Genomic DNA, 13050 nt, shown 5'->3' with positions numbered 1-13050 from the left:
TGTCCCAGAGGTCCCTGAGGTTGTCCTCATGTCTTTTGATCCTTTTTTCTTTTTTCCTCTCTGCTTCATTTATTTCCACCATTTTATCTTCTACCTCACTTATCCTATCTTCTGCTCCATTGTTCTACTGTTGGTTCCCTCCAGAGTGTTTTTGATCTCATTTATTGCATTATTCATTATTAATTGACTCTTTTTTATTTCTTCTAGGTCCTTGTTAAACATTTCTTGCATCTTCTCAATCCTTGTGTCCAGTTTATTTATCTGTAACTCTATTTTGTTTTCAAGATTTTTGATCATTTTTATTATCATTATTCTAAATTATTTTTCAGGTAGATTCCCTATCTCCTCTTTTGTTTGGCTTGGTAGGCATTTTTCCTGTTCCTTTACCTGCTGGGTATTTCTCTGCCTTTTCATCTTATTTAGATTGCTGTGTTTGGGCTGGTCTTTCTGTATTCTGGTAGTCTGTGGTTTCTTTTTATTGTGGAGGTTTCTGCCAGTGGGTGGGGCTGGATGTTTGGCTTGTCGAGGTTTGCTGGTTAGGGAAGCTTGCATTAGTGTTCTGGTGGGTGGAGCTGGGTTTCTTCTCTCTGGAGTGCAATGGAGTGTCCAGTAGTGAGTTCTGAGATGGATCTATGGGTTTCGTTGACTTTGAGCAGCCTGTATATTGACGCTCAGGGCTATGTTCCTGCGTTGCTGGAGAATTTGTGTGGTGTGTCTTGCTCTGGAACTTATTGGCTCTTGGGTCGTGATTGGTTTCAGTGTAGGTATGGAGGCTTTTGGGTGATCTCTTATGAATTAATGTTCTCTGTAGTCAGGAGTTCTCTGGTGTTCTCAGGTTTTGGGCTTAAGCCTCCTGCCTCTGGATTTCAGTCTTATTCTTCCAGTAGCCTCAAGACTTCTCCATCCATACAGCACTAATAATAAAACTTCTAGGTTAATGGTGAAAGGATTCTCCACACTGTGGGACACCCAGAGAGGTTCACAGAGTTACATGAAGAAGAGGAGAGGGAGGAAGGAGATAGAGGTAAGCAGGAGAAAAGAGGGGTTCAAGAGAAGAGAGACAGATCTAGGCAGTACTCTGTTCCCTAAGTGTTCTCCACAGCCCAGAACACCCACAGATATTCACAGAATTTGACTGAGAAGGAAAGGGGAGGGAGGAAATAGAGGTGATCTGGGGGAGAAAAAGGAGAGTCACAAGGGGGAGAGAGTGATCAAACCAGTAATCACCCTCCTGAGTAAAAATAGGTACTGAAGGTTGGATTCTTAAATGTCCAAAATTGATATCAAATACTGAAACGCAAAGATTAAAAATCTAGATTAGAAGTGAGACTTAAAAATACAATATTAAAAAACAACAAAAACACAAAAAATTTAAGAAATATATATGAAGTTCTCTTTAAAAATAGGGACTTTTTTTAAAAACCAGGTTCTAGTGGGTTGTAAAAATGAAAATTAAGGCATAATAGAGGAGTAATAGAGGACTTTTAAAAAAAGAAAGAAAAAATATTTTTATTACAAAATAATAATAATAATAGTAAAAATATATCTAGGAAATTCTCTGGAACTGTTGCAGGCAGTGTGGGTTCAGTTCAGTTTCAGACAGCCCCTGTTCCAGCTTACACTTCTCAATATCTATAGGCTCCTTCCAGTGTAGTCATTGTTAACTACAGGGATTTTAATCTGTTGCACCTGTCACTTCTAACGCGGTTCCCTTTGTTTATTTGGCTTCTATTTGTAGGTCTCTTCAGTGTCTAATTTCCACCCTGACACAAGTGGGCAGAGGTGTCTCTTGTTTAGGTTCACTTGTTCAGTCGTGCTGTGGGAGGGAGAGGCACTGCAAACAAATATCACTGGTGGGGGGAGGTACTCACAGCGTTCCAGCCACACTGGGTTTGCCCCCGCTCATGGTGTGTGTGCTTTCCCCATCTACACTGCTCAGGCTCCAGGAATTTCTACAGGGAGCGGGCTCTGAGTTGCGTGCACTTCCCAGGCCTAAGCCACTCAGGTTCAGGTTTGGGTACTCCATAAAGACACAGACTCAGTTGGGCCTGCGTTTTGTGCCTTCCCAGGTCTGAGCAGCTCAGGCAACCAGGGGCCTGACAAACGCAATTTCCCAGGGTGCAGTGCAACTTATCCGCTCCATGGTCCCAGCCTCAGTATTCACGTGTGCAGGTCTGTTGCGCCTTGTGTCTCTTCTCGGAAGCTGATTTCTGGCTGCGACCCTCCTGGTGGATGTCAACCACCCAGAATCTCAGGAAGTCTTTGGTTAGAGACTGGAAGCCTGTTTGCAGTTTGCTAGGGGATGCCATCTCTGGGGCCGAGTTTGCCCCTTTCCCCTCCCCACTGCCTCCTGCCTCCAGCAGGGGATGGGCTGGTCCACAGCCAGCTAGCTTTTCTCTGGGATTTGTTCAGTCCTTTGTTCTGGGAATGGGTGGGTAGTGCCTAAATTTAGGGCTTTTCCCAGTTTAATTCTCTCTCTCTTTCTATCCCACAGTTTAAGTTGCTATCTCTCATTAGCTCCCTCAGATTGCCCTCAGGGCTTTCAGGCCCAGTCCTTACCCTAAGCAATATCACTGGCTCCTCTGCATTCAGCTCCTACTTGCTGGTGGCAGCTACGAGTGTCTGGGGTACTTTTCTGCTGGGAGTTGTTTTTAGGCATGTAATCTGTGGGTTTTATTTATTTTTGCTCTCAGTTAGGTTGCCCTCCAAGATTCGAAAACTTTCCCCTGACTCGCTGGTGAGAGGATTTCCTGGTGTATGGAAACTTCCTCTATTAAGACTCCCTTCCCGGGACACATCTCCATCCCTAACTCTATTGTCTCCCTTTTTATCATTTACATTTTGTCCTACCTCCTTTCGAAGACAATGGGCTGCTTTTCTGGGTGTCTGATGTCCTCTGCTACTATCAGAAGTTGTTTTGTGGAGATTGCTCAGCATTCAAATGATCTTTCTATGAATTTGTGGGGGAGAAAGTGGCCTCCCCATCCTATTCCTCTGCCATCTTAACTCCCTCCTTCAGAACACTTTAAAATGATTACTGATACAACTCTTTTTCTGCCTTCTCTGCTTTTATTAAGAACTTTGCATAACTTCTTTCTTCTTTTAGAATATTTTAACATCCTTTAAGCGAATCTTTTGGTGACTCTCCTAGAGTCTGCATTATATATTTATAGCTAAGGTAAGTTCACCTTTACATAACACCATACTTTAGTACTGCATAGATAATACAGATATGTTTCAGGACATATTATTTTCAATATTTTTCTTTTAAAGAAGTTTTAATGTGTTAGAACAAATAATGGTAAGGAAAATATGTATTTTACCTTCTGTAAGTCTCTTTTATTCATTCTATAACTCTTAACTCTTCCTTCTTTCTTTAGACCCAAGTTTCTGAGTAATAGGTTCCATGTTCCTTCTCTCTAAAGAAGCTGTTTTAACATTTCTTGCGTACATATAGCAACAAATTCTCTGATTTTGACTTCTGTGAGACAGTCTACATTTGTCATTTTTATAAAGGATAATTTTGCTTGACACAGAATCCAGATTTGCTTTTTTCCTCTTAATGCTTTCTTTCATTCCACTCATTTTGGTCTCATGGTTTCTGAAAGACTAGCCCGACATGATTATTTTTAGTACTGCTCTTAGGGTAAAGTTATACTTTGGATTCTTTCATGATTTCATGGTTCTCTTTGATTTTCTGTAGTAAGTATGCTAGTTCAAGTGCAGTTTTTAGGTATATTCTTGCCAGTATTTTGGAGGGCTTTCTGAATCTGAGGTTTTGTGTGTACCACTAATTCTCTGAATCTCTGTCACCAATACTTCAAATATTTCTTCTCCTTTTTCTTACACTTCTTCCTGTATGCTTGCTCGTGTAAAAGAACAGTTTTCCGAACTTCCCCCTCATTCCGCCAGAAATACCAACAGATTATTCCTCCTTTTTTGTTTTCCTTTTTGTTATCCATTCTTCACACAGAAATGTATTGGGTTTCCTAGAGGTAAAATATTCAATCTCAAAACTAGGTCTCCTGGAGTTTTTTTAAAAACTTTTAAGATCATTCACATTCATCCTCCAACAGGTAGTCAAAGACAGGCTTATGCTCCTGATTTTCTGTTCACAGTAGGTTGTTACTCTCTGTATCTGCCACTCTCTTCACTTTTAAGGGGCATGCTTTGCTCTTTTACCTCAACTCTGTGACAGTTGTAAGAACAAGTAATGACTTTCAGTTACTCAAGAAGATTATTATTATTATTATTTTAGTGTGTGTGGTTTTATGGGTGGGAGTGGTGTTTCCCAGGTGGCTCAGTGGAAAAGAATCTTCCTGCCATGCAGGAGACAGGTATTCAATTTCTGGGTAGGGGAGATCCCTTGGAGAAGGGAGTAGCAATCCAGTCCAGTATTCTTGCCTGGAAAATCCCATGGACAGAGGTGCCTGGCAGACTATAGTCTAAGGGGGTGCAAACAGTCAGACACAACTGGGCACAGCATAACATGGATGGAAACGACATTTCCAGGATCATTATTTGCTGGAATGGGAGCCAGAAGTCTATCTGAAAATTTTAATACCTATCTGTCTAGCTGCCTTGACAGAAAAAACAAACAAGCAAACAAACTTTAGTGTGTAATACTGAATTTTTGAAATCTTTAAATAATGGCATAAGCCAGATCATGCAATGTAACAAGCCCACTCAAATTATTAGCTACATAAATACACTAAATTAATTACAATTTCCTTAAAACTTTCAATTTATAATTTTACCAGGAGAGTACTTTTTTTTTTTTTTTTTGCATTATAATGTGGAACTTTTATTCCTTAAAGTGACCAAATAAAAGTTACATATGCTACAGCCACACAACAGAAGACAGAGTACCATAGTTACATTTCACATTTACAACATAGGCCTCTCAGATATTCATATTTGGGGATATGGCAGCTTCTGCTAAAATAATCAGATAAGCATTTTGTTGGTGTCATTTGCTCAGTCCTGTCCTAGTCTTTTGACCTCATGGACTGCAGCATCCCAGACTTTGATGTCCTTCACCATCTCCTAGAGTTTGCTCAAACTCATGTCTATTGAGTGAATCATGCAATCCAACACCTCTGAATAAACTGTAGAGCTCTACTTTACCATATATTGTGATCAAAACAATTACATAAACTATCTTCTTTTCTACTGAAATAAAAGTACCTTCATTCAATTTATAGATACCACATAGATACATCAGACTTGAGATGGCTGATGAATAGCTTACAGGCATATTGAAAGAATAAATACTGTTTATCTACTAAAAATGAATGCAAAAATCTCTTGGGTTACAGAGTTTAGAATGACTACTGTCTTTGCAATAATCAAATAATACTATGACAAGTGGACTAAATTACATTTTAAAATGTTAGTGAAAAAAGCACATAAATTATAAATCTTACAGTAAATCTTCAGGGGATGATTATCATTTGCAATGAAAAAAATCAGAACAGTCATCTTAACAACATAAAAGCCTATCCCTTCAGCCTGTCTGTGTCTTTTGCCTGAAGTATTTAATCCACTTATATTTAATGTAATTGTTGATACATATTTTTCCTGTTCCCTATTTCTCTGTTGTTTTGGGGGTTGTCCTTACAGGTCTTTTTCTTCTCGTGTTTCTCATCTGCAGAAGTTCCTTTAGCAATTGTTGTAAAGCTAGTTTGGTGCTGCTGAATTCTCTTACCTTTTGCTCATCTGTAAACCTTCCCTCTGTATCTGAATAAAACCCAACAGTAATAAAGAAAATATGGTATAAAGACACAAAATCAGAAATTTAGATCTACTGTACAGGACAGAAAGCCTGGAGAAGGACCCAGTCACCTCTGGCCACCTTATCTTTGACAAAGGAGGCAAGAATATACAATGGAGAAAAGACTGTCTCTTCAGTGAGTGGTGCTGGAAAAACTAGAGTGTTACATGTAAAAGAATGAAATTTGAAGACTCTAACAACAAATGCAAAATAAACTAAAAATGGAGTAAAGTCCTAAATATAAGACTGAACACTATAAAACTCTTAAAGTATAAACATAGAACACTGCTTGACACACATCACAAGGTCTTTTTGACCCAACTCCTAGAGTAATGAAAATGTAAGCAAACAAATAGAACCTAATCAAATTTACAAGCTTCTGCAAAGCAAGGAAAACCACAAGCAGAAAAAAAAAAAAAAAAAAAATTTACCAACTGGGAGAAAATATTTGCAAATGATTGACAAGGACTTAAATTATAAAATACATAAACAGTTCACAGAACTCAAAAATGAAATCAGAAACAACCCAATTGAAAAATAGACATACGATATAAATAAATATTTCTCTACAGAAGACATACAGATGGCTAATAAACACGTAAAAAAAACACTCAACATCACTCATTATTAGAGAAACGCAAATCTAAACTACAATGAGGTATCACCACACACCTCAGAATAGCCATCATCAAAAAATCTACAGAAACTAATTATTGGAGGCTGTGTGGAGGAAAGGGAACCCTCTTACACTGTTAGTGGGAATGTAAACTGATATATCCACTATGAAGAACAGTATGTTGCTGTTCAGTCACCAATTGTGTCCAACTCTTTGTGACCCCATAGGCTGTAGCATGCCAGGCTTCCCTGTACTTCACTATCTCCTGGTGTTTGCTCAAATTCATGTCCATTGAGTTGGTAATGCCATCCATCTCATCCTGTTATCCTCTTCTCCTTCTGTCTTCAATCTTTCTCAGCATTAGAGTCTTTTTCAATGCTTCTGCTGTTTACATTAGGTGGCCAGAGTACTGGAGCTTCAACATCAAAAAGTAAAACTTATCAAAAAGTAAAACACATGAACATTGAGATGGAAGATACTTGAGGCATTGGAAAAGGACATGGAGCTGCACATGTCCTGATCAGTGTACAACTCTCCCAATATCTTCATTTGTATATCAACCCAAAAATTCTCTGGGAAAATTATTGGGATTTTATGAAGGCATAAGTATAAGCAAGATCAGTCATTAACATCACTTTCAAGTCCACCCCCTCTCACTTGAGTATATAACTCAGCAATCTCTCTGAGGGGAAAATACCCTGAGAAAGCCACAATGCACCCCAAAGTTCATGGCAGCACTATTCAGTATAGTGAAAACATGGAAGGAAGCTAAATGATCCATAGATAACAGATGACTGGATAAAGAAGATGTGGTATGTTTATATATATAAACACACACACAAAAAGGAGTATTACTTAGCCATAAAAAGGAACAGAACTGGGTCATTTGCAGAGATGCAAATGGACCTAGAGTGTCATACAGAGTGAAGTAAAGAGAAGAGCAAATATCAGATACTAATGGGTATATAAAAATTTAGAAAAATTATACAGGTAAGCCTATTTGCAGGGCAGGAATAGAGACACAGATGTAGAGAATGGATGTATGGACACAACAAAGGAATGAGGGGTGGAATGAACTGGGAGAGTAGCAGAAACATGTATACACTACCATGTAAAACAGACAGGTAGTGGGAAGCTGCTGTATAGCAAAAGGAGCTCTGTTCCATGCTCTGTAATGACCTAAGGAGTGGGACAGGGGCGAGGGGAAGACTCAAGAGGGAGGAGATACACATATAAATATAGCTGATTCATGTTGTTGTACGGCAGTAACTAACACAACATTGCAAAATTATATACTCAATTTTTTAAAAACCTATACCCCAGCCCCTGTGAATGGAACACTCCTAACTACCTCAGGTTCGGCACAGCCCAATTCAAAGTCTTTTGTTCACGTAAAATCTTAAAATTTTCAATATGCTTCAGATCATAACTGAAGTAAGTTTATTATAATAGGGTACACCTTAGAAACACATGAACATTGAGATGGAAGATACTTGAGGCATTGGAAAAGGACATGGAGCTGCACATGTCCTGATCAGCGTACAACTCTCCCAATATCTTCATTTGTATATCAACCCAAAAATTCTCTGGGAAAATTATTGGGATTTTATGAAGGCATAAGTATAAGCAAGATCAGTCATTAACATCACTTTCAAGTCCACCCCCTCTCACTTAACCACACAGTATGGTCTTTCCCCCTATTCAGTAGCCCTGAAACCTTTTCCTCATTAAAACAAAAAACATTCTTATCAACAAACTTCCAAGGAATTTAGGAGCTCTGTGGCAGGATGCAGGTGCAGAAACACCTATTTTGCTATTTCAGACTCCTTTTTCAAAAATTTAAATCAGAATAATCACTCTAGGTTTAATTCAGGAAATTTTCTTCTGAATTCAAATGTTCTTTTCTGTTTCTTAGCTTTGAATGTTCTGATTAGAAGAAAATCAATTTTTCATCTCATACCCTAAGAAACTGAGGCTCAACAAATTAGGCAGGTTGATTCCTCCAGTTTCATCCTTCTTTCTCATGATTGCTTTGGCTATTTGAGGTTTTTTATATTTCTATACATATTGTGAAATCATTTGTTTCTAGTTCTGTGAAAAATACCAATGATAGCTTGATAGGGATTGCATTGAATCCATAGATTGCTTTGCGGACTAGACTCATTTTCACTGTGTTGATTATTCCGACCCATAAACGGTATATTTCTCCATCTATTTGTGTCATGGGTGATTTCTATCATCAGTGTTTTATACTTTTCTATATATAGGTCTTTTTTTTCTTTACGTAGATTTGTTCCTAAGTATTTTATTCTTTTCGTTGCAATGGTGAATGGAATTGTTTCCTTAAATTCTCTTTCTGCTTTCTCATTGTTAGTGTATAGGAATGCAAGGGATTTCTGTGTGCTAATTTTATATCCTGCAGCTTTACTATATTCATTGATTAGCTCTAGTAATTTTCTGGTGGACTCTTTAGGGTTTTCTTTTCTTTTCTTTTTTTCTCATTAAACTTTTTTTAATGGGTCTCAAATTCTGTGACAGATTTTTGGTCAAGTTGTTTTCATTAAAAAGTACTGATTTTAAAAACTAATAACTTAAACTGCCACACACAAAACATATGGTCCACAAAAACATTCTCCTTTCCTTCTGAAGGTTTTATGATGCATTGTTATCATTAACCAGTCTTTTACTATCAAACTTAAATGGCCAATTGAGACAAACAGTTCTGAGACCGTTCTTCCACCACTGATTAAGACTGGGGTGGCAGGTGTTGGGGATAATATTCATTTAGCCTTCTGAGCTTTCTGGGCAGACTTGGTGACCTTTCCAGCTCCAGCTGCCTTCTTGTCCACTGCCTTGATGACACCCACAGCGACTGTCTGTCTCATGTCACGCACAGCAAAACGGCCCAGGGGAGGATAATCAGAGAAGCTCTCGACGCACATGGGCTTGCCAGGAACCATATCAACAATGGCAGCGTCACCAGATTTCAAGAATTTAGGGCCATCTTCCAGCTTTTTCCCAGAACGACGATCAATCTTCTCCTTCAGCTCAGCAAACTTGCAAGCGATGTGAGCTGTGTGACAATCCAGCACAGGTGCATATCCAGCACTGATTTGGCCTGGATGGTTCAAAATAATCACCTGAGCTGTGAAGCCAGCAGCTTCCATGGGTGGATCATTTTTGCTGTCACCAGCCACATTGCCACGATGGACATCTTTGACAGACACGTTCTTGACATTGAAGCCCACATTGTCCCCAGGAAGGGCTTCACTCAATGCTTCATGGTGCATTTCTACAGACTTCACTTCAGTTGTTACATTGACTGGAGCAAAGGTGACCACCATGCCAGGTTTGAGAACACCAGTCTCCACACGACCCACAGGGACAGTACCAATACCACCAATTTTGTAGACATCCTGGAGAGGCAAACGCAAGGGTTTGTCAGTTGGGCGAGTTGGTGGCAGGATGCAATCCAGAGCTTCAAGCAGGGTGGTTCCACTGGCGTTGCCGTCCTTACGGGTGACTTTCCATCCCTTGAACCATGGCATGTTAGCACTTGGCTCCAGCATGTTGTCACCATTCCAGCCAGAAATTGGCACAAATGCTACTGTGTCGGGGTTGTAGCCAATTTTCTTAATATAGGTGCTGACTTCCTTAACAATTTCCTCGTATCTCTTCTGGCTGTAGGGTGGCTCAGTGGAATCCATTTTGTTAACTCCAACAATTAGTTGTTTCACACCCAGAGTGTAAGCCAGAAGGGCATGCTCACGGGTCTGCCCATTCTTGGAGATACCGGCTTCAAATTCACCAACACCAGCAGCAACAATCAGGACAGCACAGTCAGCCTGGGATGTGCCTGTAATCATGTTTTTGATGAAGTCTCTGTGTCCTGGGGCATCAATGATAGTAACATAGTACTTGCTGGTCTCAAATTTCCACAGGGAGATATCAATGGTGATACCATGCTCACGTTCAGCTTTCAGTTTGTCCAAGACCCAGGCATATTTGAAGGAGCCCTTTCCCATCTCGGCAGCCTCCTTCTCGAACTTCTCAATTGTTCTCTTGTCGATCCCGCCGCATTTGTAGATCAGATGGCCAGTCGTGGTAGACTTCCCTGAATCTACGTGCCCAATGACAACGATGTTGATGTGGGTCTTCTCTTTTCCCATTTTGGCTTAGGTTTAACGGTGGTTTTCACGACACCTGTGTCCTGGCGGCAAACCCGTTGCGAAAAAGCTCTTTAGGGTTTTCTATGTATAGGATCATGTCATCTGCAGTGAGATTTTACTTCTTCTTTTCCAATATGGATTCCTTTTATTTCTTTTTCTTCTCTGGTTGCTGTGGCCAAAGTTTCCAAAACAATGTTGAATAGTAGTGGTGAGAGTGGGCACCCTTGTCTTGTTCCTGATTTCAGGGTAAATGCTTTCAATTTTTCACCATTGAGGATAATGTTTGCTGACGGTTTTTCATATATAACTTTTATTATGTTGAGGTATGTTCCTTCTATTCCTGCTTACTGGAGAGTTTTTATCATAAATGGATGTTGAATTTTGTCAAAGGCTTTTTCTGCATGTATTGAGATAATCATATGGTTTTTATCTTTCAATTTGTTAATGTGTTGTATTACATTGATTGATTTGTGGATATTAAAGAATCCTTGCATTCCTGGGATAAAGCCCACTTGGTCATGGTGTATGATTTTTTTTAACATGTTGTTGGATTCTGCTTGCTAGAATTTTGTTAAGGATTTTTGCATCTATGTTCATCAGTGCTATTGGCCTGTAGTTTTCTTTTTTGGTGGCATCTTTGCCTGGTTTTGGCATTAGAGTGGTGGTGACCTCATAGAATGAGTTTGGAAGTTTGCCTTCTGCAATTTTCTGGAAGAGTTTGAGTAGGATAGGTGTTAGCTCTTCTCTAAATTTTTGGAGGAATGCAGCCGTGAAGCTGTCTGGTCCTGGGCTTTTGTTTGCTGGAAGATTTCTGATTACAGTTTCGATTTCCTTGCTTGTGATGGGTCTGTTAAGATTTTCTATTTCTTTCTGGTTCAGTTTTAGAAAGTTATACTTTTCTAAGAATTTGTCTATTTCTTCCAAGTTGTCCATTTTATTGGCATAGAGCTGCTGGTAGTAGTCTCTTATGATCCTTTGTATTCCTGTGTTGTCGTTGTGATTTCTCCATTTTCATTTCCAATTTTGTTAATTTGGTTCTTCTCCCTTCATTTCTTGATGAGTCTGGTTAATGGTTTGTCCACTTATCTTCTTGAAAAACAAGTTTGGCTTTGTTGATTTTTGCTATGGTGTCTTTTGTTTCTTTTGCATTTATTTCTGCCCTAATTCTTGTGATTTCCTTCCTTCTGCTAACCCTGGGGTTCTTCATTTCTTCCTTCTCTAGTTGCTTTAGGTGTAGAGTTAGGTTACTTATCTGTCTTTTTTCTTGTTTCTTGAGGTAAGCCTGTATTGCTATGAACATTCCCTTTAGCACTGCTTTTCCTGAGTCCCATAGGTTTTGGATCATTGTGTTTTCATTCTCATTCTTTGTATGCATATTTTGATTTCTTTTTCTTTTTTTATTTCTTCTGTGATTTGTGGTTATACAGAAGCGTGTTGTTTAGCTCATGTGTTGGTAGTTTTAATAGTTTTCTTTTTTTCCCCTGTAGTTGACATCTAATCTTACTGCATTGTGATAAGAAAAGATGTTCAAGATTATTTCAATTTTTTTGAATTTACCAAGGCTAGATTTATGGCCCAGGGTGTGATCTATCCTGGAGAAGGTTCTGTGAGCACTTGAGAAAAAGGTGAAATTGATTGTTTTGGGGTGAAATGTCCTATAGATATCAATTAGTTCTAACTGGTCCATTGTGTATTTAAAGTTTGTGTTTCCTTGTTAATTTTCTGTTTATATGCTCTATCCATATTTGAGTGGGGTATTAAAGTCTCCCACTATTATCGTTTTTCACTGTTAATTTCCCCCTTTCATAATTGTTAGCATTTGCCTTACATATTGTGATGCTCTTATGTTGGGTGCATATATATTTATAATTGTTATTACTTCTTCTTAGATTGATCTTTTATTCATTCTGTAATGTCCTTCTTTGTCTCTTTTCACAGTCTTTATTTCAAGGTTTATTTTATCTGATATGAGTATTGCTACTCTTGCTTTCTTTTGGTCTCCATTTTCGTGAAATATCTTTTTCCAGGCCTTCACGTTCAGTCTGTATGTGTCCCTCGTTTTGAGGTGGCTCTCTTGTAGACAGCATTATATAGGGGTCTTGTTTTTGTATCCATTCACCCACGCTTTGTCTTTTGGTTGGGGCATTCAACCTATTTACGTTTAAGATAATTATTGATGTTTGATCACGTTGCCATTTACTTTGTTGCCTTGGGTTTGAATTTATAAAGCTTTCCTGTGTTTCTGGACTCAAGAAGATCCTTTAGCATTTGTTGAAGAGTTGGTTTGGTGGTGCTGAGTTCTCTCAGCTTTTGCTTGTCTGTAAAGCTTTTGATTTCTCCTTCATATTTGAATCAGGTCCTTGCTGGGTATAGTAATCTGGGTTGTAGGTTATTTTCTTTTATCACTTTAAGTATGTCCTGCCATTCCCTTCTGGCCTTAAGAGTTTCTATTGAAAGATCAGCTGTTATCCTTATGGAAATCCCCTTGTGTC

General features: G+C 38.9%; 1 protein-coding gene across 1 annotated transcript; it reads right to left on the bottom strand.

The window, feature by feature from the left end:
* Nucleotides 1–8879: 8879 nt before the first annotated feature.
* LOC122436414 (elongation factor 1-alpha 1-like) lies at nucleotides 8880–10625 on the bottom strand. Its single transcript, XM_043460214.1, has one exon. The coding sequence runs from the start codon at nucleotides 10556–10558 to the stop codon at nucleotides 9170–9172; it is 1389 nt and encodes a 462-aa protein (XP_043316149.1). The 5' UTR covers nucleotides 10559–10625; the 3' UTR covers nucleotides 8880–9169.
* Nucleotides 10626–13050: the final 2425 nt, after the last annotated feature.

This window comes from Cervus canadensis, chromosome Y, assembly GCF_019320065.1.
Source record: "Cervus canadensis isolate Bull #8, Minnesota chromosome Y, ASM1932006v1, whole genome shotgun sequence".
Classification (NCBI taxonomy): Eukaryota; Metazoa; Chordata; class Mammalia; order Artiodactyla; family Cervidae; genus Cervus; species Cervus canadensis.
Note: the sequence above shows the minus strand (reverse complement) of the source record. Positions and strands in the feature narration are given on the sequence as shown.